The sequence below is a fragment of the Mesocricetus auratus genome, unplaced genomic scaffold, assembly GCF_017639785.1.
Source record: "Mesocricetus auratus isolate SY011 unplaced genomic scaffold, BCM_Maur_2.0 Super-Scaffold_100010, whole genome shotgun sequence".
Taxonomy (NCBI): domain Eukaryota; kingdom Metazoa; phylum Chordata; class Mammalia; order Rodentia; family Cricetidae; genus Mesocricetus; species Mesocricetus auratus.
Genome location: NW_024429194.1, coordinates 28,547,198 through 28,574,677, shown reverse-complemented (window position 1 = coordinate 28,574,677; position 27,480 = coordinate 28,547,198). Strand labels below are relative to the sequence as shown.

At 42.1% G+C, this 27,480-nt stretch overlaps 1 protein-coding gene across 15 annotated transcripts in view; it reads right to left on the bottom strand.

Moving 5' to 3' along the window:
- Dock10 (dedicator of cytokinesis 10) overlaps positions 1-27,480 on the bottom strand; it is a 186,217-nt gene that overhangs the window by 2,084 nt on the left and 156,653 nt on the right. For 4 of the 15 annotated variants that reach the window (XM_013122363.3, XM_013122366.3, XM_013122367.3 and 1 more), the window contains exons 45-57: positions 27,196-27,411; positions 25,588-25,645; positions 25,170-25,268; positions 23,430-23,536; positions 21,971-22,093; positions 21,743-21,856; positions 19,406-19,411; positions 12,600-12,746; positions 9,920-10,130; positions 8,178-8,368; positions 2,299-2,399; positions 1,972-2,110; positions 832-907 (exon numbers count right to left, since the gene is read on the bottom strand). In XM_013122363.3, the coding sequence (XP_012977817.2) occupies positions 832-907; positions 1,972-2,110; positions 2,299-2,399; positions 8,178-8,368; positions 9,920-10,130; positions 12,600-12,746; positions 19,406-19,411; positions 21,743-21,856; positions 21,971-22,093; positions 23,430-23,536; positions 25,170-25,268; positions 25,588-25,645; positions 27,196-27,411 (1,588 nt within the window). The other 11 variants (XM_021234345.2, XM_021234346.2, XM_040753229.1 and 8 more) reach the window with 9 other exon arrangements.

Below are 27,480 nucleotides of genomic sequence, written 5' to 3'. Positions count from 1 at the left end.
ATTGTAAAGCTGATGATGATCCCAAACTACTGTCCTCCTGTCCTCTCAAGTGCTGAGATTACAGGCATGTGTTGCATCCATTGCCCTGTTTCCTCTTACATTGAGTGTTTTTCCCAACCACATTAAAAAAATACTCTTTAAGCTAAGACTTTCTTGGCCCTATGGGGAGGTGCCTATGGCATAATTAATTTTGTATTTCTAATTCTACGTCCATTGATTGTAATTGTTTCTGATTTTCAGAGCTCGGTTGGTAAGTTCTCTCACTGCTTAATTACTGCTGTACCTGCTCCTGGAGTCTGCACATTCAGACTCAGACAAAGGAAGACATTCTCTCATCTGGTCACCTGTGTGACCAGGCCCTGTTATAAGCTCAGGACTGGCAGAAAAGTCACCTCTCTTTGCAACCTTTTACTGAATAATGAGACTGGGGACACCCATCAGGTTTTTCTCTTTGATCAGTTTCCAGGAAGCAGAGAGCCAGATTTTACTTCTTTTATCAAAGGTTTCCTTTACCAAAAAAAAAAAAAGTATTTTTCCTCCCCTCTTTACCACCTGGTCTTTGTCTCTTTGTTTTCTATTTTGAAGTATCACAGAAATCCTTCATTTCCGTATATTTAAAGAAACGAAGGAGCTCAAATATGTCTATTAGGCAAAGGAACATGCATTTCCTTTTCAGAGCTAAGCTGTTAACATGACACGTCTTACAGTGGCAACGGAGACTTAGAGAAGACGAGCCACAAAAGCCAGGGGGGAGGGGCAAAGGATGGATGAAGAAGAGGTGGATGGACAGAGGCCACAGGACAGGACAGACGTACAGGGAGAAGAACATACCACTTTTGCTCACAGCGCTGAGAGAAACGCTAGACACAGAGGAGCAGAAGCTGTAGAGACACGGACCTCGGCAGAGCTGCCAGGAAAAAAAGAGAAACACTTCTGCCAGATATTTCAAGGCCAGGCATGATTTACAGCAAGAGACAAGTATAGCTTCACCATGGTTCCCAGTGTTTACATGCATTCTCTTCATTTTAACCCCAGATTTAACAATGTCTCTTGTGTGTGCTCAAGGCACCTCCGGAGTGGAGTATTTAATTACTACCAACCCTCAGAAATCTCAGACTAACATGATCTTTGTTGGGAATCCTATCTATGGAGATTCATTCTTTCCATCGTAAGTCAACCTACCATTTCCTCCTCCTTGAGCTACTGTGGAGAGCTAACAGGGTGGGTGGAAGAAGCCAGGAAAGAAGGAATGCATGCTACATGTAATTAAAATAACAGTTCCTGTCTTTGCCGTGGTGATGACACCAGATCATTAGGGAGAGGGAACTGATGAGGAGCCGGCAGTAACATATTGCTGGAAAGGCTACAGGTGGTGAGGTACCCAAGTGGAGTGTGAGGGCTGTTTGGATGCTGCAAAGCAGGCTGGGAAAGATGACTTGACTTTCAGTTGAGTGCTTTTAGCTACTCCAAAATACTGACATTGCTGAATGGACACAATTCACACAAGCCACACAGAATGTGGTGGATACACACTCAGGATCATGAATGACTTGATTATGGAATCCAGAGGTTCTCTCCACATGGTGCAGAAACCCCTACTGGCAAAACGTGAAATGCCATCGCATATCCTAGGCATTGTGAAGTCCTCGAGGGAATGGTGGAGGGGCAGCAGGCCTTAAGGGAGATTCCCACCTTGTCCTTCTCAGCATCTAACCAAAGCTGCATATTCTAGAGTCAGCAGACTGTGTGGCTTGGGAGGACACCTCTACAATTGTGGGAAGTGTTTCAGCTTTCATGTTCTTTTTCTGTAGGTGTTTCTGTGCTTTGAGCCAAGAGCTGTTGGACACGGGGAAGAGAACAACTCAACATCATAGTGCTGAAGCAAAGAGTAGTAACTTTTGTAGTAAGAAAAGAGTCTTAAGTCCATCCAGCAATGGCCGGGGACTGCAGGTCATATCATGGGATGCTCACCTGCTCATTCATGATGGCGGACAGTTCACTGAGCATGTCCTTATAATGGGACCTCAGTTCTTCCTGGTACTCCAGCTGGTCCTCCTTGATGAGGCGCTCATTCACATCAAGGGCCTGCCCACACGCATCTGCAAATTGCCTTTAATGACATCATTAAGCAAATTAAAAGCCGGTCACAGGAAAAGGTATTGAGTTTAGCGACTTTGCATCCAAAGCCGGGCTGTGGATAGGCTGTTACCTCGAAGAGGGTTAATTGAGTGGCTTTCCTTGGGGATTCATGCCTCTCTGTTTGAGGTAGTTAGAATATTTCAACGAAGAGACTCTTACCTGAATATTTCTTTCAGTAGCTTTACTTGGTTGTCGGGGTATTTCTTTGCATTAGTTTCTTCAAGAAAGGCTCGGGCATAAGCCATTGGCCCAGCATTGACCTATGGGGAGAAGACGCTGGGCTGAGACTGGCTCCTCCCCTTTATGGAGCCTGCTCCATGTGAATGGGAGGTCCAGTTCTCTGACCAATCACATGGTACCTTGGAAATCTCCTACCATAGTGTGAGTTGTACCTGCTGCTTTTTAAGGGTCAGCAGCTACCAAGAGGTACACCAGAGTCCAGCCTTCCCTTCTCCCCTTGCCAAATTCAGTCATGTATCATGTGACAATTCCCTTTGAATTGAAACGTCCTCACCCCAAAGGAAGAGGGCAACTAGCTCATGAGAGTAAGGAAATAAAGCCTTGGAAGTTCCAGAAAAGATTCACAAGATGCTTCCCCCAGGTTATACATAAGCACATGGAAGAAAAAAGACCCTTCACCCCGTGCAGCTGCCTGCAAGCTGAGCAGAGAGCTCCAGGGGCATGGCTTTTGTGAGTTGTGAGCTGTGTTGGGGGCCCTCAGTGATGCCGCTGCGTCTCAGTCATCCATGCGTCTCTAAGTAATTCCTCACCCACACTCCAGGAAGTCATCCAAAAAACGTACTGGTTCACTAAGCTGGACTTTGCTAGAATCACCACTAGCTTCGTCATGGGCTCCCTGTCTGGGATGAGCAGATGTCTGTACACGCCTCACCAGGAAAAGGCATAACACGTGGTCCCTCTTGCCTTTTGTCATCTTCACACACCGCTTGAGCACCCTCTCTATAGCAACTTCGAAAACGAGATTCCTTCATTGTAAACACTGTCACTGAATCTAAATTTAGTGTCTGTGCCCATGGGCTTTCTTTTCTATTAGCACTAAAAGAAACTCGTAATTGTTATGGAAAGACATCCCACAGAGGTAGTGGGGTGTGTACTGCCCTGGCACTCTGTGCTCTACTTGAAACCCTTGCTAAGGTCTGAGCCAAGGAAGCATTCATCCAAGTTGCTGAATGAATGTACAACTGAGCTGTTTGCTGGTTAGTTTTTATTTTTTGCAGTTCTGGAGACTGAGACGAGGACCACACACACACACACACACACACACACACACACACACACACACACACACACACACACACACACGTTCTACCTGAGCCACTAAGATACACCCCCAGCCCCACAATACCATCTTCTATTCCCACTCACGCACATGCGCTTATGCTAGTGAAGGAACTCATTTCTCTTGGTGCATACAACCTGTTAGTGTGGCTATGGTGTTTGGGAAGTGCGACAGTTAGCTTTAGTTTTCAGTCAGACACAGCCTAGAATCATTGGGGAAAGAGTCTCAGTGAGGGTTGCCTCTGTTGGGTTGGCCTGTGGGCATGACTGTCAGGGGTTGACTTCCATAAGTTAGTAGGCCTGGGAAGACTCAGCCTACAGTGGGCAGCTTGGTTCTTTCTCTGGGCAGGGGTTCCCGACATGCATGAGGGTGGAGAAATCAGGCTGAGCAAGTGTGCAAGTGTGGGTTCACTTCTCTCTGCTTTTGACTGTAGATGTGATGTGACTAGCTGTCTGACGCTTCCACCTTAAGTTTTCACAATGGTGGACTATCGCTGGAATTGTAAGCTGGGTATTTTAGCACAGCAGCAGAAATGAAACTGTGACAGGATGGGAGCTAATGCTGCATCTGAGTCAGGTGGGCCTTGCTGTGCAGTGGGCACAACCACGGTGCTTTATTCCCTTTGGTTCTCCAGGCTCATCCTCCACTCAGCTCTGTGCCCAGGCTGCCAATCTCTCTAGATTTCTCGCTTACAGTATGTCTGTATCTATTTTAGTCTTCTTGAGGCAGCCAGTGGGGACACAGGCAAGAGAGACAGACAAGATGTGAGCATTTTAGGATCAGCATCCATGATTTTTTTCCTTCTGTTACAGATCAAACAGACCAAAAAGCAGGGAAAGACATTGCTACTTGTCTGCTTAGGACTCTATATTTCTGTCTTCTTTCTCTTTAAATCTTTTTTAAAAAATTCATTTTTGACATACTTAGTGCATTTACTGTGCCATGATGCACATATGGAGGTCAGAGGACAACTTGTGGAAGTCAGTTATCTTTAACTCTGTATGTTACAGAGATGGAACCCAGATCTTTGGACTTGGCAGCAAGTGCCTTTACCTGCTGAGTCATTTTACAGCCCCCTGCTGCACACCCCCCCATGCATGTCTGAATGCGTGTCTGTGTGCACAGGCAGAGACCAGAGGAGACCATCAGGTGTCTCATTCTCTCACTCTGTCTTATTCCCTTGAGAAGGGTCTCTCACTAAATCTAGGCTGATAACAAGCAAGCTCCAGAATGTCCCTCATCTCTATCTCCTAGCCCCTGACTCTGGGGTCACAGGTGTGCATGCAACCACACCAAGAATTTTTTTTTGTTGTTTTTTGACTCTGCATATTTGATTGCAAGTCCTCAAGTTTGCACAACAAATACCCTTACTTACTGAGCCATCTTCCCTGTCCCGAGACATTAATACTTAGTTCATTATAGGCATCTCACATTAATTTTGACTTTTAACAATAGTATACTAAGATACTATTTTATGTTAATTGCTGATTAAATTCTGTGCCCATGATGAGAGTCTTACCTCCTCCACCTCCTCCTCACAGGATGGAATACATTCCCAGCATCCTGCTCAGAGTATTCCAGGAGTGACCATGCCTGTCCATTATTAGTAGCCCCATCACTTGCTAGCATCTCTAGTTTTAGGGGTATATGTTCAGCCGAGCGTGGCTAGCACCTATACAAACCCTTGGTTTTCCTCAATGGTTCCTACACTTCATTTTATTCTTTCCCATCAGCAACTGTTCATTCCGCATGCTTTCTGTCACAGCTCTCACAGCCCATAAATGCTAAAATACAGATTTTGAACTGCTAAACATTCCTTTTCCCCACTCCCCTGCCTCCCACTGACCCTCTATCCAATCAGCTTTTTGTTCCCCAGGGAGGGTGAGGCCTTCCACAGGGAATATTCAAATTCTGTCATATTATTTGTATCAGGGCCTTGGCCCTCCCCTATGTGTCTAGGCTGAGAGAGTATCCCTCTATGTGGAGTGGGATCCCAAGGTCCACTCATATACTAGGGATAAATATTGATCCACTGTCAGAGGCCCCATAGATTTTCCAGGCCTCCTGACACCCACGTTCAGGGTTTCTGGGTCAATCCAATGCTGGTTTTCCAGCTATCAGTCTGGGGTCCATAGACATTCCTTTTTTAATAACTTATTTTAGAATGAATAACTTTTTCATAACAGTTATGTATGGAGTGCAATATTTATAAATTGGTTAACTCACAAACTCTAGACCAACATCTTGGGAGTCTGCATGGGACAAAACCAGGCCCTTTGCATGTGGGTGACAGTTTAGTAGCCTGGTCTGTTTGTGGGACCCCTGGGTGTGGGAGCAGGATCTGTCCCGAGTACATGAAATGGCTTTTGGAAGCCCATTCCATATGGTAGCATGCTTTGCTCAGCCTTGATGCAGGAGTAGGGGGGTAGGGAGTGGGGAATGGGGGGGGTGGGCTTGGTCTTGTTTCAACCAAATTGCCATGGGAGGTGTGGATGGGGGTCGGTTGGGGGGAGATGAGGGAGGGGAGGAGGAGGGAAGGGAGGGAGGAATGTGGTTGATATGTAAAATAAATTTTAAAAATTGGTTACTCATTTGTTAAGGTATATGATATGGGGGGGTTAGGGAGAATAAAATTTCTTTAAGCCAAACAGTTATCTCTTATTGGTATTTTAAATTTTTTGCTGATTTCAAACATCTATATAATGATTTTTAGTCATTTTTTCAGGCTTTACCCTCATCTTATCTATCTTCTTCTCCCAGTGAAGTTTTCTTCTTGAGGCTCCCCCTTCTTCTTCTATTATTGTTATTATTATTAATTAAATGTATTCATTTATTTTACATCCAACCACAGTTGCCTTTCCCTGCTCTCCTCCCATTCTCTGCCCCAATCCACTCCTCCTCTGTTTCTGTTCAGAAAGGGGTAGGACCTCCCATGGGTGTCAACAGCATGGCATATTAGGTTGAGGTAAGCCTATGCTCCTCCTCTTGTATTATGGCTGGGCAAGGCAATACAGCATGAGGAGTAGGTTCCAGTGTCTGAGAGACACTTAATTGTTCAACATCCTTAGCCATCAGGGAAATGCAAATTAAAACAACTCTGAGATACCATTTTATACCTGTCAGAATGGCTAAGATCAATAACACTAGTGGCAGCTCATGCTGGAGAGGTTGTGGAGAGAAGGGGAACACTCCTCCACTGCTGGTGGGAGTGCCAACTTGCACAGCCACTTTGGAAATCAGTATGGAGGTTTCTCAGAAAATTGGGAATCAATCTCTCTCAAGATCCAGTTATATCACTCTTGGGCATCTACCCAAAGGATGCTCAGTCACACCACAAGGACACATGTTCAACAATGTTCATAGCAGCATTATTTGTAATAGTCAGAACCTGTAAACAATCTAGATGGACCTCAACTGAAGAATGGATACAGAAAATGTGGTACATTTACATGATGGAGTATTATTCGGCATATTATTCCTGCTTCATTTTAAAAATTTAATCCTTTGTGTATTTTATATATAGATTACACTGTACTATCATCATATCTACCCCAACCTGTCCTGAGTCTCCCCTGCCCCCTCTGAAATTAACATGTTTTTATTGTTTTATTATGCATAGTCACCCCCGCACAAACAAACTCATGAATTAGTGTTTGTACATGAGTTTGGCACTGATCACTCAGGCTTGGAGACCTAACAAGGGCTCATGATTGCCTTTAGCTGTTCAACTAGAAGTGGGGTCTTATGAACCTTTCCTCTACCCATGTAGTTGTTAATCTAGTTTTAATCAGATTTTAACTAAAAAAGCCTCAGATGGTATTGTTGCCAGCTGACAGCACCCAGAATCAACTAGGAGATAAATTTCTGGGCATGTCTGTGTGGGGTTTTCAAGATTAGATGAACTGGGATGGGAAGACTCACTCTACATATGGGTAGCATTATTCCATGGTTGGATAGAAATGATTTCAACACCAGCATTCTTTCTTCCTTCCTTCCTTCCTTCCTTCCTTCCTTCCTTCCTTCCTTCCTTCCTTCCTTCCTTCCTTCCTTCCTTCCTTCCTTCTTTCTTTCTTTCTTTCTTTCTTTCTTTCTTTCTTTCTTTCTTTCTTTCTTTCTTTCTTTCTTTCTTTCTTTCTTTTTCCCTGACCGTGGGAGCTCTGTGGCCAACCACTTCATGTTCCTACTGTTAGTATACTGGCCTGCCCTTGGGGTTCTGACAGGATATGTCCTCAGCTGCATCCACTAAGAGCACCACCTGGGCAGCACATTCACTATGTTTTCTTTTTAAAGGTCCCTGCCCACCTCTCTGTTTCTCTCTCTCTCTCCCCCCCCTCTGCCTCCCTCTTCTCTTCTGTGTTCCTGTTTCCAGAGGCTGGTCTCCCCTTTCCCCTCCCCCTTTCCCATTCACTTTCCTCCAATAAAAATCCTCCACCCAAGCTCTGTCGAATGCCATCTTTTTAAAATAGCAACACCTACCACCATACCTCCTTACCTTGATTGACTGACTGTACTCACACACTGTGACCCTGAACAGTCCCTATACCCTTTAAGTTGCTTAACCTTAGGTATTTGGAAGTGCTTGTTTACAACAATGTGGAAAGTAACTAATACAGACAGACAGCACTGTAAAATGGTGAGAATGTTTCTTATGTATTTTATAAAAAGATTCCTAGAGCGCTTATTTTATAGCGGGTTTCACTGGACATGTGAGTCTTTGCTCTGGGCCATGCTTACTGACCTTCACGCTGACACTGCCTTGCAGTTTGAGCTGTAGTCGGATCATGTCCACCTCGTCTGTCGTGCACAGCTGGTTAAGCTCAGAGACCTTCCTGGACATCTCATCAATCGCCACCTCAATGGGATTCAGTTCTGTACTCGATTGGCTGATGACCTGGATCCGCTTCTTCACGTAGGGGAACAGGTGGCTGGCTGCACAAAAGCCCCACAAAGGTTTACTGGGAAAGCTCCCAGGGAGGCCCTCAGGATTTCCTGTTGTCTCCAGCTGCTTCTCCTGGAGTCCCTTCCCACCCTCACAAGCTCACACTAACCTTCTCAGGGCTGGGTTAAGACTCAGAGTAGTCAAACCCGGAAAGGGTTACACCATGCACTGATACTTGTCACTGTAATAAAATCCACATGGCCCTGTAGGAATGACTTCTCAGTATGGAGTACAGCATGCGGGAGCTTTGCTCTGGGTATGTTTTCACCACAATCCTCTGCGTCAGCTTTCTAAAGGTGAGGGCTTTTCATAGTTCAGAAGTCAGTGTGACTCTTGGTGGTTCAATACAAAACTGGGGTCTCTCAAGGTGTCTTCCTCTGGAGAACCTTCACTCATTTCCCTCTGTGGGCTTACCATCCTAGACCTATCCATGCCACTACATTAAAACTTTATTTTTTAATGTTGTCTTCTCTGAAAATTCTTCTTTTGCTGTGGCTTTTGTTCTACCCCACTGTGAGCACTGTGAGAGCATGGTCCTATTTTATCTACTTGAATTGCCAGGACCCTAGGGGAGGGTCCAACATCTAGTAAGCACACAGCGTCTGTTAACAAAGGAAAGGGGATGCGCTCACAGGATAGATGCAGAGAGCATAGAATAAGGTATTGCAGATCAATGCCTTCCTTCATTCTAGAGAAGAGCTGGAATCCTACCGGAGGAAGAATTTTGCCCTAAAACCTATCATGCCAATATGCTAACTCAGAAGCAGGTAAGGGTGGATTTAGGGAGATGAGAGGAGAGTTTAGTATCCGTGTCTTTACCATGCTGTGACACCACGCCACTTGTGACTATCCCAGCTCAGGGGGAAGGATGGCAAACTATCTCTATTGGCAGTGTCTTCCCAAGGCTCCCCCCTTTTTTGTTGTCATTTTGAGGTGGAATCTGACTATGTAGCCCAGGTTTGCTTTGAAATTAGGTGCCTTCCCTCTACTTTAATTAGAGTTGCTCACCACCACAGCTGGCTATGAGGCTTCCTGTTAGCAGACCATAAAGACAGCCAGTCTATCTCTTGTTCCCCAAAACAGCTCTAGGTCAACCCAGTTTGGGAACTTACCTGCAGGATTGAAGTAACCTCATATGTATGCACCTATGTGCAAGTGGACCTGTGCGTATGCCCATGTGTGTTTGGAGGTCAGGTATTAAGATCGGTATTACTCTTCAGAAGTCTGCTACCTTGTTTCTGAGACAGTGTCTTTTATGAGATGGGGACTTGGGGCTCCCGGATTAGGTTAAACTGGCTGGCTAGAAAATGCTAGGGACCCGCCTGGCTCTGCCTGCCCAGGGATGAGACTGTCAACACCTGCCTAAATGCCTGGCTTTTTTGGTGAGCTCTAGGATGGAACTTGTGTTTTCATGATGGTACAACAAGCATTTTGCTAAGAGCCCTGTCTCCCCAGCCTTTGCAGCAACACTTGACTTAGGCTAATTTGGCCCAAAAGCAGACTGTCTTGGCTCGAGGTGGGGAGGCTCACCCTGCACTTACTGGTCAAGACTGTCCTCCTCTTGCACTGCTCTGCCACGCCACCGTGCTTCTTGCCGGACAGAGTGAACGGTGTCTCGAAGACAAAGCGATTGATGTTGTGATGCATTTCGAAATCTGTCTTCCGATCCTCTATTTCCTTTTCTTCAAAGAACGGTGTGACGTAGGTCACCTGGATATAGGCATATTTGGGGTCCAGATCCTTGGGGTTTACCTGTGACAACATAGTAAGGGTATAGCAAGAGCAGTGATTTAAGAGTTCCCTTGCTGCCTCCTGGTGGACAAAAGGCACTTGTGCTCTCTAGATGGCAGGAGACTGGGTGGCTGGCAGCGGGTAACAAGCCTGGCTCTTAGCAACAGAGGCTAGAGCTAGCTCACCATGCTGGAGCCAGATCTCCTTGTGGAGCTTTTCAACACAGATTCCTGGCTACAGCATTATTTCAACTTTTATTCTGCGACCCTTCTGTGATGAGTCACTCTTGTGCTGAGTGCAAGTTTCTTGGAAGCAAAAGCAACGTCTCTTTGTCCCTCTGTGGTGTAGCCATGTACCTAGGCTGGTACCATTGACTTTGGGATGGTCATGCAAAGGAAGGTTCCTTGTCACCTTTAGCAGACTACCTGGTTGCCTGTTAAATGACTACCTGGTCATTGTTTACTCATGTATTGCATATGATCATGTGAGTGGGCGTGCGTGCATGTGTGGAGGCCTGGCAATCATCCTCTTTAGTTCTCCCACCTCATCCATTGAGGCGGGGTCTCTCAGTGAAGCCAGAGCTCATCTATGATAGGATTAGGCCTCTGACCTTGGAGGCAGGAATTGCAGGTGGGCTGCTATGCCCAACTATTATTTACATGGGTTTCTGAAGATGTTCTCATGTTTGGGGTGTACTTGCTTTGATTAGTCTTAACTGCTGAACCACTTCTCCAGGCCCGAGTTTTTGTATTCGCCATATCTCGTATCCTTATCAGCAATAAGCCATTCTACCCGACTTCTTTACAATCTGCTTTGGTTCCTAGGCTTACTAGTAGGAAGGAAATGAGCTGGACAGGAAATCTGAGGAGACTTCTCTGGCTCTCTTTGAGCTTGGAAAAGATGAGTCTATTTCTGGAAGATATATTGAATTTTAGACCTGCTTCTAATTTTCTCCATCTTTCTATCTATCTACTTCCTACCCAATTTTGGAAATTCCAGGAACCTTTTGAATATGTTTTATAATGCTATTAGTATTTATATGGCAAGGTAGGCATAATTGTAATCATTTCACTTATTAAAATGGAGGTTTAGGATGGATCACTAGTGATTTGAATGCATGCCGGTATAGTGGAAAGAAGACCCAGGCTATTCCAATATCACAGCCACCTCTTTTGCTCATCCCCGTGTTTACTGTTTTCATGTGTATGGACCACTGCTATAATAGTTTTGCCTGATTTTATTATGGATGTCAACTGTATCTTTCAAGCTAAGAATGATGGATATATTTGTAATAACTTCTGCCTAGACCCACGAGTTTTGTGTTAAACTCCTTCAAATTCCAGTTTTGTAAATGAAAGCAGGGGAAAATGACTTTGTTTTGTGGCTTACTAGAACTCTACGCCGTTGGTCACAAACCAGTTTTCCCTCTTGTTAGACTCTGACCCAACCTGTCTTTCAAAGACTTGCCATCCTTAATCACTAACCATTCTAAATGGTCCTTCCTGTTGGCATGGGTTGGGCTCCTCAGAATTCTCATAACTTTCAGTAGCACATCTTACCCTGCAATTGGCTGCTCAAAGATCACGTCTTCTAGGTAGCATTGCCCAAGCAAACTGAGCTGTCTATAGCCCCGTGCCTTGGGCTTTGCCTGCACTGCTAGGTGATCTTTCTTATGGTGCTCTACTGCATTCTATTTAGTCAACTATTCACACAAGTTTTTCCATGCATTGGACCGAGAGGTTGAGAAGAAGCAATTCTCTGTCCCAGCTCCTAGCTCTGGGTGTGGCATGTAAGCAGATGCTTGCTAGAGATTGGCTAACAAATGGTAATGTGTGAGAAGGTTGGGAGTAGTTTAATGAGATGCGAGGCTTCCTGGAGCCAAGAGGTTCTTTGGATTCTCTCAGTTTAATACCATGTGATAGCAAGTCTGATTCTCTTAGACGGGAGAGCTCTCAGAACGGTGTGGTTTGCAAAAGCCTCCTGGACCTGGTAAACAAATATGTTCTATTTGCTTTTCCTCCAACTCCACTTTCGAGCTCAGCCACATTAACATCAAAGTGCAAATGGATTATGGGAAAGTAGATTTGCTAAATTAAAGTTTCTTATTTAAAACTTATAGCATTGCCAGAGAGATGACGTAGTGCTTAAGAGTGCTTACTGATCTTGCAGAGGACCTGGATTTGGTCAGCAGCATCCACAAGGTAGCTAATAACCACCTGTAACTCCAGTACAGAGGATCCAGTGCCCTCTCCTGATATCGGTGAACACTTGCACAAACATGACACTCATAAATTCATGTAGATACAGACACATAAAAAATGATACCACCCCCAAAAAACAAACAACAACTCACTGGCAAACCAATAAGCAAAATGTCTGATACTTTGGGTAGTTCATTTTGCGTGATCAGCTAGGAAGGAAATTAAAACGGTAGCTGGAAAAATCAAAAGGATCAAGTTGTGTCACACTGCATGAACACTGTTGCCCTACCTTGTTGGAGTCCTGGATTATCTTCACGTTGTCTGCTCCGAATTTGTCTGCATAGAGCTTGAGAAGTCTTTGGGAGATCTCCGAGAGACCTGTCAGCTTAGGCTCTTTGTAGATATACTCTTTACCTTCCTCCTCTTCAAAGAATCCCTGGGGAGACACACAGCAAGTCACCTGCTTTATTAGAGAACTCCAGGAACAAATCACATTGAGAGAAAAAGCCATTTACTAAAAAAATGGTCCAGTTGTTCAGTTGTCTGAAGCCATTGATTAGCAGCCTACAAAGTCCAAAACAGAAAAAGGAGCAAGTAATGAAAATAGAATACCGTAACACAAACATTCCCCAGTGAGGCAAAGGACTGTCAGATCATAGCCTACACACATCTTCTCTACTTGTAGAAAGCAGCAAGTATTTGCTTGCATATAAATTGGAGGAAGGATGCCCTCTTGTGGTAGTCTTAAGTAGAACACAAAAATATGAATAATGTTTGGCAATTTTTAGAACATTCATTACAATTTTAAATCGTTTTCTGTAAGGCTTTAAAAAATAGCACAGGTGACCCCATATGACATACAAGGGTTCATAAATGTGTTACCACACATTTCTACGCCATCTTTGTACTGTTATAGTGACAGAAATTGCACATGGCATGATCCAATTACAGCTATTTAAAAATATCCACATTAATATGTCTTCAAAGACTTTAAGGTACAAGTTAGTCATACGTAACTTAATCACTCAGGTTTTAAATTCTTGAAAGGCTGGACTTTGCAGGACTAAAAATAACACCCATGTCATCATTCTTTATTCCATAAGATCCCAGTGGGTTTTAACCTTTATAAATCTGCTGGTTTGAAGCCAGGGAAAAAGAAGATCCCATTATCTGTAGATAACTAAGTGAGAAATTCCTTATAATTCATTCTCTCTGAAGAGGCAGGAGCATGTCCCTGCCTGACCTTATGGAATAGATATGGGCTCAGAATCCTAGATGAGTTCAGAGTGAAGAATCTACATTATCTGTTACTTCTGATTGCAGAGTTTACCCACGAAGAAATGGATTTTGAAGTTTGTAAAAGTACTGAGTCCAAAAAGAAACAATGCTATTTTTTAAAAAAATTGTGTTTGTGGGGTTGGGGAGATGGCCCAGTGGTTAATCATTTGGCAGTAAGTGTGAAGACTGGAATTTCGATCCTTAGAACCCAGGGCTTAGGACTTCTAGTTCTAGAAGATGGAGACAGAGGGGTCTCCCAGGAAGCTGGTTAAGGAGACAAGCCATATCAGTGATCTCTGAGACTCTGCCTCACTGAATGCACACATATGCATGGCATATGCCCAAATGCAAAGAAGAAAAACAGTAGGTTTGACCAAAACATTCATTACTTGTGAAAACTTATGGACAGATGTCCTAATGCTGTGCATTTTTCATGCATGGTATGAGGTAACCTAAGAATAATGACTTGGCTCACAACTGTCTGCTATTGAATACTTGCATCTTCCTTGTTCTCAGGTAAGTGTTGTCATTTGCCATGTGTTGAGAACAGACCACAAAATATAGAACAAAGCCCACTCTAAGAGTTTTATTAGTAGAGTGTGGGAAAGGGAGAAAGGGTGTCCACAGGCCTATCTGGAAGAAACATGTGAGAGAGACAGAGAAGCGGAATTGCTGTGTCTACTTTTAAAAGTTGCTTCGCACATGTGTATGAGGGGGGGTGGCTTATGTAGCCACACCACGCATGCGCATAAGTTACATAAGTTCCCCGGAATGAGTGGGCATTTTATCCTGAATGCTGATGGGACATTGCAACCGACCCCGGAAATGCTAACATCTGGGGTGTTAGCCTGAATGCTGATGGCACATGTGTAGCCATGGGAACCTGGAGATGTTGGAAATGATAACAAGTGTCACATCACCAGCTCATCATGCATCATAGAGTGCTATAGGTGTGCAGAAGCCGATGCCCAGGAGCCATGTCCTAGCTCTGTTGCTGCCAAGCAGCGCTGCCTGTCCTAATTGACACTGGGGTTTCCAGGGCATGAGACAATACATGTCCAGCTTTTGACACACTGTCTGGCCTTCAGGAAGGGGGCCATCGTATTTGTCAGATGAAGAAGTAGATGAATGAAATTGTTTTTAGAAGACACTTGTCTCATGAAGGTATAAATAACTTGGCAAAGGTCTCCTTGTTCTTTATTAAAAAGCTAATACTGAATAATTGTTTGATAAACATGCAAACTCAAGGAGCTGATTTTGAATACCTGTGCAGCCCTAAACGGCCTCTGATGTAGACAGCACAGAAAGCTGAAATGCTGCTCCTGACCACACCCCTAGACTCTGCAGGGGTGAGAGAGACCGGATTCTGTTCCTGGGATGCCTGCCTGTTCTGCTGCTTCCACTACAGACTGGGCTTTTGTCTGGCTTAAGGGCAGGGGTTAGCAGTGAAAACTGGCAAACCAACATATCAGAGGAGTTAAGACCTGAGAAGCCGAACACCAGAATTCCCAAAGCATCTCAGGCAAAGGAACATTTACAACTTCAATTGCAACAAGAAGAAACTACCTCCCAAGTTTCATGAAAAGACTATCCCTTCCCTGTCCTTACCCTCCCTCCCATGGCATAGAAACTAGCATGGAGAGACACTTTCGCTCTGAATTTTCCTCCTGACAAATTTCTGAATCCGGGGTCAGGAGGGAGTGGACAGGAGCAGACGTTTATTGTGGCCATTTTGACTTTGAGACCTTAGTTGTAACCTGGAATTTTCCTTCATGACTGCTCCTTGATCTGTAGGATGGAGAGCACACATTCAGCCATGTGTTAGGAGCCCCTAGGTGTAGTGTCTGGCCCACAGAGGACCTTTCATGAGTATGACAGTGATGATAACAATCAAGGAAGACTTCATGGTCTCAAACAGCTTGAGTTCTGACTTGTCTGCAAAACTCAGAGCAGTTTCATTGCTTCAGAGTACAGTCTCCAGTGTCTCTTGTATCAGAGCCGTGAATTTTTCCTTAATACAACATGTCTACTGATGATCATCCCAATATTAGGGCAGCTGATTGGTGAGAAACAAATAGTCCTTAGACCTTTTTTCCTCTTGAAGTTTTCCTTTTGTGTGTGGTGCTATATGTATGATGAGTGATAGTGTGTGTGTGTGTGTGTGTGTGTGTGTGTGTGTGTGTGTGTGTGTGTGTAGGTCTAATGTGGCCCACATTAGGTGTCTTTCCTGGGTCACTTTTCACCTTTAGTTTTTGTGATAGGGTTTTTCATGAAAACTGAAGCTTATAGATTTGGGTAACCTAGGCTGTCTGACTAGTGAATTTCAAAAATCCATCCATCTCTATTCTCAAGGCTGGGGTTACAGGGACCTGTTGCTATGCCTAGTTTTTCATGTGGGTTCTGGGGATTTGAACTTGGGTCCTTGTGCTTGAATAACAAGCACTTTGACACTCAGCCATCTTCCTAACCTCAGACCGTGTGTGTGTGTGTGTGTGTGTGTGTGTGTGTGTGTGCGCGCGAGCGCACGCGTGTCTACTGATAATTTTGAGATAGAAGAAAGAGGAGTAGCAGAAGGAATGTGCTGTTTGTCAAGGTTTAAGAAAGGCACCTCTTGGCCCAGACAAATGGCAGTTGTGGAAATGTTTGGAAGGGATACTCACCTTTTGTCAAGGAAACCATTAAAGAGGGCAGGGGCCATTGAGCTGCAAGGCATGATCTGAGGGAGAGCATCACTCTCAGACATGCCCACAGAGTCAACGATTTAGGAGTTGGGTGTGTGTGATGCAAACCAAGGGGGCAGCTTCCCACTTTCCTTTGGTGTCCAGGTTGTGAATTGGCTGCACTTCCAGGCAGTGGGAAATGTGGCCTGTGCATGGCTACAGCTGCTTTCACTTTTTGTAGAGTTATTTCACAATGCAGTATATGCCTTAAATGTGTTGTCATTCTGAAGCAGCACATTCTGGTTAATCAAGTAATTCGGGTCAGTAGAGTTAACACAGGTAGACATCGAAACTCAAAGGCAATAAATATGGATAAAAATCCACTTCAACTAACTGACAAATAAAATTACTGGTTCTTTTCTAGATTGTTTTACAAGTACTTCAGAATATTGAAATGCCTGTGGATCAGAACTTGGATGTCAAACATAAGTGGCCCTGCTGTAATGTTAGAATGGTCCAAGGCTCACAAATAAAATAATGAAGTCCAAGAAGAGTCAGGGCAGGAAATGTTAGCAGTAGGTTAAATGCTTTGAAAAGAGAAAACACAAGAATGCAAAAAAACTGTTCCCGATGAATAGGAACTTATTGATTATTCATTGATTATGCTTAGTGTCTCTGATGTGGGTTTGTGTGTGAGAGAGAGGGAGGGAAAGAGAAAAAGAGAGACAGATAGATAGAGAGATAGATAGAGAGATAGAGATAGAGATAGAGATAGAGAGAGAGAGAGAGAGAGAGAGAGAGAGAGCGCAAAGATCAGTGACTTTCATATAGGTAAGGAGCTGGAAGAGAGTATATCACATCTAAAACTGGAGATGTTGTTTTATTTTCAAACCACACATGCACTTTCTTCACTCCCTTCAAGTACTTTTCCATCCAGATTCTAAAATGCATCTACCCTGAAGGAGGCATGATTGACAGTCACACAATCTATATCCACTGATGCACTGGTCATACAATCTATATCCATTGATGCACTGGATAAATTCCTCCGCAACCAGGGTTTTCAGCTAATTAATTCCAGGTTATCTGATATTTGAAGCTATACAACCAGCACTTCTTGGCTTGCTTTCTTATAAATGTTGGGGCCTAAGGGTTTCATTGATTGCCGGCAGTGTTTGATTGCTACTGCTGTTTCCTTACTCGGGCAATGGATCCTTGAGGAAACTTGGAGAGAAGCTTTCTGCAGGCTGGTATATCCATAGCCAATGATGCCAGCTGCTGCGTGAGAAACTCCATGCTAAGCGGGATTTGCATTTCTCAAAAAGTCCCTGATGTGAAGAAAGTGTTTTCAGCATGTTTGCTAATGTCTGCCTCATTGCAGACTTGGTTAATATTAAATACCCAGGCCAGTTCAATAAAATGAGAACACTTGTTCACACAGTGCACTAATGTGTCCTCAAAGGAGTTTGTAGAGGCAAAGAGCCTCTTTCATGTTACATTCCCATTATCTTTTTAGCGTGACTGCAAGAAGCATCAGTGTGTATGTTAAAAGATATGTTTTAGAGGAATATAGAGTGCCATCTTGAATAAGAAGTTGCTTTTCTGAGCATGGGGGTTATGCAAATTATGCGCTGGAGAGTTCATCTCTGCGCTCTGCACAGGTTAGGAGGATGCACAAGCTTGCTTTGGTTTACGTAACGTCACGCGAGGGGATGGGAGCTGTCTGCTCCTATTGAATACCATAGCTCACACTTGTCATTTGGTGACCTGGTGTGTGTTCTTGAATACATTTGCATAATGATCATTAGAGTTCTAATTTGTTACTTGTCAGGATGAACTAACTCCACACGTGCTCCTTGTTCCAAGGCAGCGGCTGGTGGAACTTACGGAGGGTCATGCTTAGGTAATATTATCAGATCTGCACAAAAGAAAGTAGCTTTTCTTCTTATCTCTGATAGTCCTGCCCATGTTACAAAACAGTCAGGTATACCATGAGCATATTTTTTTAAGAAATCTGAAAAAAGAACAAAGTTAGGTCATTTGAAAGCAACATACCCCAATGGCCCCCTCAGTCTATTTAGTATGTGGTTTCCCAAGTATTCTTCTAGTAGGTAAGTTAAGGACTCATGAGCCCAGGTTTGTAAATGAAGTATAAAATACCCACATTGTGTGGAGACAGGAAGGAATTTAAAGAATTACAAAAAAGTATGCATTGTTCATATGAGAAGAGCTGACTGGTGACAGAATGTGGAAAGAATTTTACTTTCTACCTTAATGGACAATAATGACATCAAATCATAAAAAGGTATCATTTTTGTAGGCTAAAATAATTGCTAAAGACAGGCAATTGCAGATAATTTTTTTTCTGAGAGTTCTTGATACTGGTAGGTAGTTTCTGCTCTCACCAGGTTCTAGATCTTTCTGTACCTTTTTCTGCATCTCTGAAGACTTTGCCTGTTGAGTGAAGATTCTTTTCGCCATCTCCTCTATAGATTCAGAATCTGCTAATATCGAGCCTTATTTCTCAAAGGGATCCCTGGCAGAGGACTCTGGGAAGGACTCTAGTCCTGTAAACAGCCACTATTCCAACTTCTCAACACCTTCAGCTCCATAAGGCAATGATTTTCAACCTGTGGGTCACAACCCATTTGGAGTTGCACAACACATATCCTGCATATCAGGTATTTCATAACAGTAGCAAAATCACAGTTATGAAGTAGCAGTGAAAATAATTTTTTGGCTGCAGGTCACCACAACCGGAATTGTATTAAAGGGTCTCAGTATTAGGAGGGGTGAGAACCTCTGCCATAGGTGATTCCTGATAGCTCAAATAAGCAGGTGATTTTCAGTATTAAATCTATCCCGAATCTATTTAAAATGTGTGATATCCACATCTACCTTGTGTGTGTGCAAAGCTTCCAGATTACATCCTCTACTTTTTAGGAGACATACAATATGCATTTAAAAAGATACATTTTTTGTAATTCAGGTAGCTGGAATACACAGAATTTAGTTCAAGAAATGCAAGATGGCTCCAAAAAGAATCAAAGCAGCTATCTTACTCTTTATACAAAAATATTAAGATCAGTAGAATTGTAAGGAGGTAAGTGTGAGGCTTATTAGTGCATGCAAAGGGACACAGAGAGGATGAACTTACCACAGCCTGGAACAATCAAGACCAAAGGAAGGAAAGAGCAAACATCTGCATTAAAAACTGGTTAGGGAGCAGCAAGGCCTGTTCTACCTGTCCGCCAGCTTGCATCTCACACATCAATTTGCATGGTCAAGGCATTAATGGAACCTTATTACTCTTTCATTGGCAAGTCTCCTGAAGATTTGCCATAATATCCTGATTAGCAAAACACCCCTTACATTCCATTGCTCTGTGGCTCAGTCTTTGTTTTTCCTCCAGTCATCCAACCCCCAAATCCCCTTTTTGGTGGGATTTTCCATTATTTTTCCTGCGAATGCTTTGTCAATGCCATCCATACACTGTATATTTCTTTCAACAAACCATTTCCTTTTTCCTGAAGGTCCTGTACACATCTCTCTTCCTCAGCTAGCTCAGATTCTTTTTATCCCCCCATGTCTATAATTAGCTTTTTCTCTATAGACTGCTTTCATATCACTATGTCTCTCTGTCTCTACAGTGTTGCTGTTGGGAACTGAGAAGACTCCAGATAGGATTAGGTTAATTACAGAGGTAAGAGGTAACTACTCATGGGTCTGTTTGAAGAAGACAATCAGAAGTAATTTTAAAAGATACCTTTAATGATCAGTGGGAATTCTGTTTCTCTAATGACTTCAGTGGGAAATTATCTATAAGATCAACACTGGGCCAGACTATCTGTAGCCTTAACAGATTCTGAGGAGAACAAGAAGCTGTGAGCAGTCCTGCCTCACATGAGGGAGAGAAAAGCTAGTCAGAGGTCTGAGAGTCAGTGTGAGCATAAAACAGGCTGGCATACCTGCCCGCATAGTCAGAGAGACTTCTGCTGAGCTAGAAGAATGCCACAGCCTTTCTGAAAAGGACATTCCTGGGCCACACCACTTAAAGCATCACTGCTAAGAGATAGTCATAATTAGTGGGTAACACATCCCTTCAGGTCAATGCTATGGCTAGCTAATATCTTTCACCTTGTTCATTGCTTACACAGTACATTGAGAAAGATAGCTTTAAAATCACATTGGTGGCCTGTGACATAGGAAACGGCATATCCCTGTGATGGTCTGCATTGAAACAGTGGTAATTTGAAAACAAGAGATACAACTTACATGATTGTAAAGTCAGTGGTTGGAAATGGTGGGCAATTTAGGGTGCTGTTTCTTTTTTCTTTTTCTTTTTTTAAATTTAACGTAGAAACAAGTTTGCTTCACATGTCAATCCCAGCTCCCTCTTCCTCCCCTCATCCCCCGCCCTCTACCAACCCCTCAAGCCCCCACCCTATCCCCCCTCCACTCCCCAGGGAGGGTGAGGCTCTCCATGGGGAATCTTCAAAGTCTGTCAGATCATCCGGGGCAGGGCCTAGGCCCTCCCCCATATGTCCAGGCTGAGACAGCAGCCCTTCATGTGGAATGGGCTCCCAAAGTCCATTTGGATGCCAGGGACAAATACTGATCTATTGCTCAAGGCTCCAAAGAATGCCGAGGCCTCCAAACTGACACCCACGTTCAGAGAGTCTGGATCAGTCTCATCCTGGCCTCTCAGCTATCAGTCTGGGGTCCATGAGCTCCCCCTTGTTTATGTCAGCTGTTCCTGTGGGTTTCACCCACTCAGTCTTGACTAGGGAGCTATTTCTTTTCTTTTCTTTTCTTTTTTTTTTTGGTTTTTACGAGACAGGGTTTCTCTGTATTGTTTTGGAGGTTGTCTCTCCAGCCTGGCCTCGAACTCACAGAGATCCGCCTGCCTCTGCCTCCCGAGTGCTGGGATTAAAGGCGTGCGCCACCACCACCTGGTGGGAGCTATTTCTTAAAACATGACTGATTTGATTTCACTGTAAGCTGTCACATAAAACTGTTAGAGATGTTAGGGTAAAATTCATAGCAGCGAATGATGAATAAGAAATCTCCCCTACTTCCAAGTTAAGAATGACTTAAAAAAAATGCTGGGCATTGGTGGCGCACGCCTTTAATCCCAGCACTCGGGAGGCAGAGGTAGGCGGATCTCTGTGAGTTCGAGGTCAGCCTGGTCTACAGAGCGAGTTCCAGGACAGCCTCCAAAACAATACAGAGAAACCCTGTCTCAAAAACAAAACAAAACAAAGACAAAACAAAAAACAAACGAACAAACTTAACTTGTATACGTTCCATAGATTTCCCTACCTATTTGTGTTGAATAGATTCCTCTGGGCAAACTGATAAATTGTCACATTCATAGAAACACTTACATAAGTTCAGACACTGGTCCACTGGTATATGTAGTCAGATGTCTTATAAAGAATGGAGGGCAACAATGAATGCAATGTTCAGACTGTGTTACTTCTAAAGTACTTACCTGCCCATAAAACGCCACTCTGTAGTAGCGGCCAAACAAGCGCTTCTCTGAATTCACCACCTCTGCCACTTTTAGATAGGACCGGTGAATGTCATAGTAGAGATCTGATAATTTCTGAAACCATAAGCCAGAGGGGTTTGTGAGGACAATGCCAATATAAAAAGAGAACGTTTTTACTTTTGAATGCTGTAAGTCATCTGCCAACTCTAGGGGGTACAGAACACATACTTTGAAGTCTCGTTGCTTTTCAAAGACAGCAATGATGGGCTTGTTGACATCAGCGATGAGTTCATATCGTTCAGACTTCCAAAGAAACTCCACACACATGTAAAGCTGTTCCACCAGGATACTCTGCAATTTCCCCAGAGAGAACGAGCTTTTTTAAGTGATTAAAAATGTAGCTTCTGAAACTTGGTATTGAAACTCTTTTAGCCTTAAATGATTTCTGGATTCCTGATCTTAATTACGGAGATTACAGCCCACCATGGGATTGCTGTACCATCTTGGATTCTCCCCTCTTTTCCTCAGCACCCAACTCATGCAATGAGTTCAGAACTTTTTAGTTCTTTCCATGGTTACTGTCACTGTAAGAACACTCCTTTCCTATATGATACCTTGTTGTCTTATCTAACATCAATATTCATTATACAAATATAGAGAGCTTTTACTGATGCCCATTCACCTCAATTGCAGCCACTTTCATGTAAAAACTGTCATCTTTTAATCACAAAAGTATAGAAGGCCTCAATTCATAGTTACTGAACACCTATTTTGAACTGGCTGCTTTTCACCTTGAAGGAAAACTGTTCTTATTTCCAAGATTCTAAAGTCTTCAAAAGCAGGAATTATGCCTGATTTATCTTTGTTTTCCTGCTCTTAATACAATGCCTTTCAGAATGGTGTTATATTAGTTAATACATTCAACTGTGTGAAATTATACAGTCTATAAAGCAAGTGTATATTATTTGCATATTTCTGACAGTATATTTTAATGAAAGGCTCTTACACATCATTTACAATCATTACTATAATGCCAGTTCTATTTACTATAGTCACATTCAGTATACACCGAGCTAATGTAGAATAGTTTTCAAAGTTGATAAAAAATACATCTCCCAAATTTGCACTGTCTTTTTTATTCCACACCTATATTAATACTAAGACTTTAAAAAATTAGCTTATGGACTTTTATTTCTTGGTGAAGGAAACTCTGTTTTATTCACTACAATTGTTGTTATATGATTCCTACTAGAAAACTGCTTTTTCATGAGAACTAGCCAGCTAACATATCAGAAGGCTTTTCCAGAGAAATTGTGAATTCTTTTGCTGAGCCAAATATGCAAATAAATAAACTTGTCTAAGAAACAGCTGTGATGAGCTCATGAAAAATTTAGCATCCCTGACTCCGTTATCCCAGGGAGTAGAGACTGCATCTTACAGAAGAGCTGACGATATACATCTGAATAAGGGAAATAAACCAGGCTCAGATTAAAATTTCAATGAAGATTATGCTTTATCAATAGAATTGGTATCTATTAAGCTTGGTCTTATTTGATCCCAACTTCACTTTATTTAACAAAGTCACAATGCTGAGCAACTTCATCCAACTCTTGAATGCACACACACACACAAATCACAATTCAATTAATTTTAAAACTTAATCAACATTAGAGCAACCGAGTCTAACCTCGTTGTATGGTGTATCTTGCATTCCGGAATCCTCTTTCATTGCTCCTTCTTCTTTAATGTTTGGGGTGATGCTCAGAAAAGCTGGCCATCCCATAGAGAACATGCCTTGAGGGAAACAAGCACAATGAAATACCATTTTTTGGGAATTCATATTGGGTTAAGAGCATGGCTTGCTTTGTGAAGTTAGTAATGGCTGTATCATAACATACACAATGCACAGGATGGTTAGATAGATCATGGTTTCTGTAGCTGCATGTGTTCATATGATATCTTGCATACTGCAAGAAAGGGATCATGTACTTCTCCAACTTTGAAACCTCACAACATAAAAGAGTATTAAAGATATCCAGTATACATATCAGTGGGATTCAGATAAATACTGATACATAAATACATGCTAATGAAGAATAATGGTCACCTTACCATTTCAATGTTCATTAATAAATATATCCCCTTTTCAATAGCTATACTATATTATTGCCAGTATTACCTTCAATATGACAGGGGGGTGTTTAAAATGTTTGAATACTGAAGAGCCACAGAGCTAACTGGGACATAAGCTGACACTTGAATTATATCAGTTTTCTTCAGTTTGGTTTTAGATATATTTTGAAAGTCTTTATGCTGCTCTACATGATCTAAAGATGACAAATAGCGGAGCAGGAAGGCATGCTAAATAATGGAATGACTGGTGACTTGCATATAGAAATTAGTATACATAGTATATGGCAGTAAGAGGGGTTTAAGGTGTATTTGCTCCTGGAGTATAGACCTGACCTTTTCTCCAAGGTCCCGAAGCAAGAGGCCTCACTATATCACAGTTCACTTAGGTGATTTGGTTCTAATGCATTATTTGGAAATTTTACTGTGATATTTTTGAATATACACAGGTTTAAATGAGTAAGAAATGAATTGTGCTTCTGAAATATGTAAATTAAAGTTTGTTTTCATTTTGTTTGGGTATTTTGATTCAAACTCTACACTGAGTTTTCAACAGCAATTTGCAAGTTAAAAAATATTATCAACTAGATTTTAGTTCAGGAATTTTGTACTTAAATGAACTTTTAAAAAGATTGTAGACAAAAATGTATTAATGATACAGCCACATTTTTACACAGAGAAACTATAGTTGTTACAAAATGTTTTTATTAGATTTTGGAGGTGGAATATTTTTAGTAAAAGTAAATAAATATCATCAATCATATGTTATAAATTGTCAGAGTAAATTATTGTTATTATTAATTTTGCAATGCCAGAAATCAAACATCAAGCCTTATATACTCTACCACTGAGATACACAGTCTTTAAAAAGTGAAATAGAACATACCTATCATAAAGATATATACATCTAAGTGAGTGTATATATCTACATTCTTACTTTGAATAAACTATTATACCCACAAACTAGACTCTCCTGCTAGTTTACATGATTTATCAATTTCAAACTCAAATTTCAATGGTGGGCCAGCATGCAGATAGGTATGACCATGATTCATAATCCTGAAGGCTGGATAGTATTCCATTTGCTAAGAATTGAGAAGCAAGCTAAAATTCTTAAGTTTGGGATGGAATTTCTGAGTGATCAGTGCTTGAGAGTTTTATACAGTAAGCTCTGTTGACCTGAAATAGATTTTGCTTTTAAGAACACATTCATAGAGGTTTCACCAAAGCAAAATTTAAGCTGTAAAGTTGATTTCCTTAGTATCAAAGGCAAATGAGTACAGTTAGATCAACTCACTTCCTCCACCTGGAGTTGTTAGTAATGGGTTGCTATCACAGGGATGGGTGTCTTCTGGAAGCAGGGGTGGTGTGCAAATTTTTTCCATTTTCCAGTAACCTATGGTAGTGCAAGATGAGGTTAAGACATGGATGCACGTTCTGGTTAATACAAGCTTATGGAACCACAAATTGTTAATTAATGAAACATCATAATCATTTTGAAACAAGAAGTTGACCATCCAATCTGGTAACCTCACTGTACATAACATGAATATGTCAGTAAAATCATAGAATTAAAATATTAAAGTACAGCATAATGAGAGATATCCATAGAAATGAAAGCTATTCAATAAAACACAAATTTAATGAATTTATGTGAAGTTAGGTCTCAGGATGTTGATGCCCAGGCTCTTAGCCCCTTTACAAGGCCCTCTTACCCTTGCGTTTGAGGTATTCTGCGATGAGTGCAGCTATATGGATGTAACACATAGCAGCCTATAACAAAACAGAAAACAGAGATTCCAATGATGGATTTAACTCTTTATGAAACTAGTGTTTTCCCAGGGGGGAGTCAGTGTGCTCTCTCAGAATATGTCATGTAAACTGACTTTTTGGAGCCCGCTTCCTGTGGTGTGATAACATGTTCAGCCTTGATAAAGGGGAACAGCTTGGTCCTGTCTCAACTTGATATGCCAGACTCTTTTGACTCCCCAAGGAAGGCCTTACCCCCTTTTAGGAGTGGATAGGGGGTGGGAAGGGAGGTAAGTGGGAGGGGGGGAACTGGTGATGGTATGTAAAAGGAAAAATAAAATTTTTAAATAAAAATATGTCATGCAGACAAACCCTTTTTTTATGAAAGAGGTGAAAATATCAACCAGGTAGACCATTAAATGAATAGTTGAGGATATTTTTGTTTTTCTTGATATAGATTTGACATTGGATGCATTTGCTATCCTAAGCAATTTTTCCACAAAGTAATCTCCCCTCCTTTATTAGTGTCTAATCATAACACATTATCATTTTTAAAGCTATATCTCTCTCTTCTCAAACCTATAGGCTCTATTATCTGAAGAAAAACTGAAAATAAAAAGCACTAACCTTCTAAATTTTACTGCCTCTAATTCAGGCTTCTCTTTAATTTCTGTTGCGTTTAGAATGATTGCCTCATAGTTATCACCTGGATATATTATATAAACTAATATAACAGGCATATTCTCCTCAAAGCAATTATATGAGGGGTATTTTATTTTTCTTACAGATGCTTTGATCATTGCTGGATACATTAACTCTTGACTTGAGGAAGACCCCAGGGTGTCAGAATTCTTCTTCTGAGGTTTTATGAAGCGATTTTACCATTTTCAGATAAGTTCATGGGAACTGGAAATCTTCACCAGACTGGTCAAGCTAGGCTTCTGGTTTCTGTTCTAGAGTCCTTAATTACTAAAAGAGCTTCAGGCTTTAGGCTTATTATGAATAAACTTAGTACCAATTTCTACAAGGGTGTATTTCTGGGCAAGACAGAACTTCCCTAGTAGCACCCAGAAGCCTCTGGATGCTCTGAATCTCTGTGCATAAACCCATCCAGCATTACAACTGGCATAGAAAAGTCAAGTATTGATTTACCATCTTCACACACAGATTCTCTTCTCCATGGTTGGTTCAGGTAAACTTTGATGAACTTACCATAGCAGCAACCTTCCCTGTTCCACTCCAATTTCAGGGAACAAGTTTGAAAACACAGAATATTAATTCTGTTACAATTATTAATGTTTGGTACTTTTAACAACGTTCTCTTCAGCTTTAGGTTGTAGATACCTATCTATTCCTGCACAGAATTTCAAAAAATTGATACTGCCACCTCTATGTGTGGCCAGCATCTGATGCTCTCTACTTAGAATCAGGTGCCATTGAGTACTACATGAAAGTTACTGCACTTGTACATTGGTGGAAAATATGGCACTTTTTATATCTCATGCTGTACATGAAAAGCTAATTATTTGGATAAGGAGGGCAATGTTGAGGATGAATAAGCCTTTGCCCATCACCTCAGACAGGTCTCCATTTCTTGCATGGATCTTGGCCATGCTTTCCAGCCAGGTCCTCCGTAGCTCAGGGGTACTTGCATAGGAGTTTGCTAGGCTGTATTGGAGGTCCACCAGCATCTCAGGGTCCTTCTCATGCTCTTTCATCTGGGCTGTGGCCATCAAAACAGTCCTTATACGTTTAGTTAGGTCTTTCACCTCTGCTGGGAAATTGCTGTTCTTTGGAAAAGAGAGAGCCTGGGTCATTACCTGTTTAGCATTCAATTATTAACATCAACCTATATACTT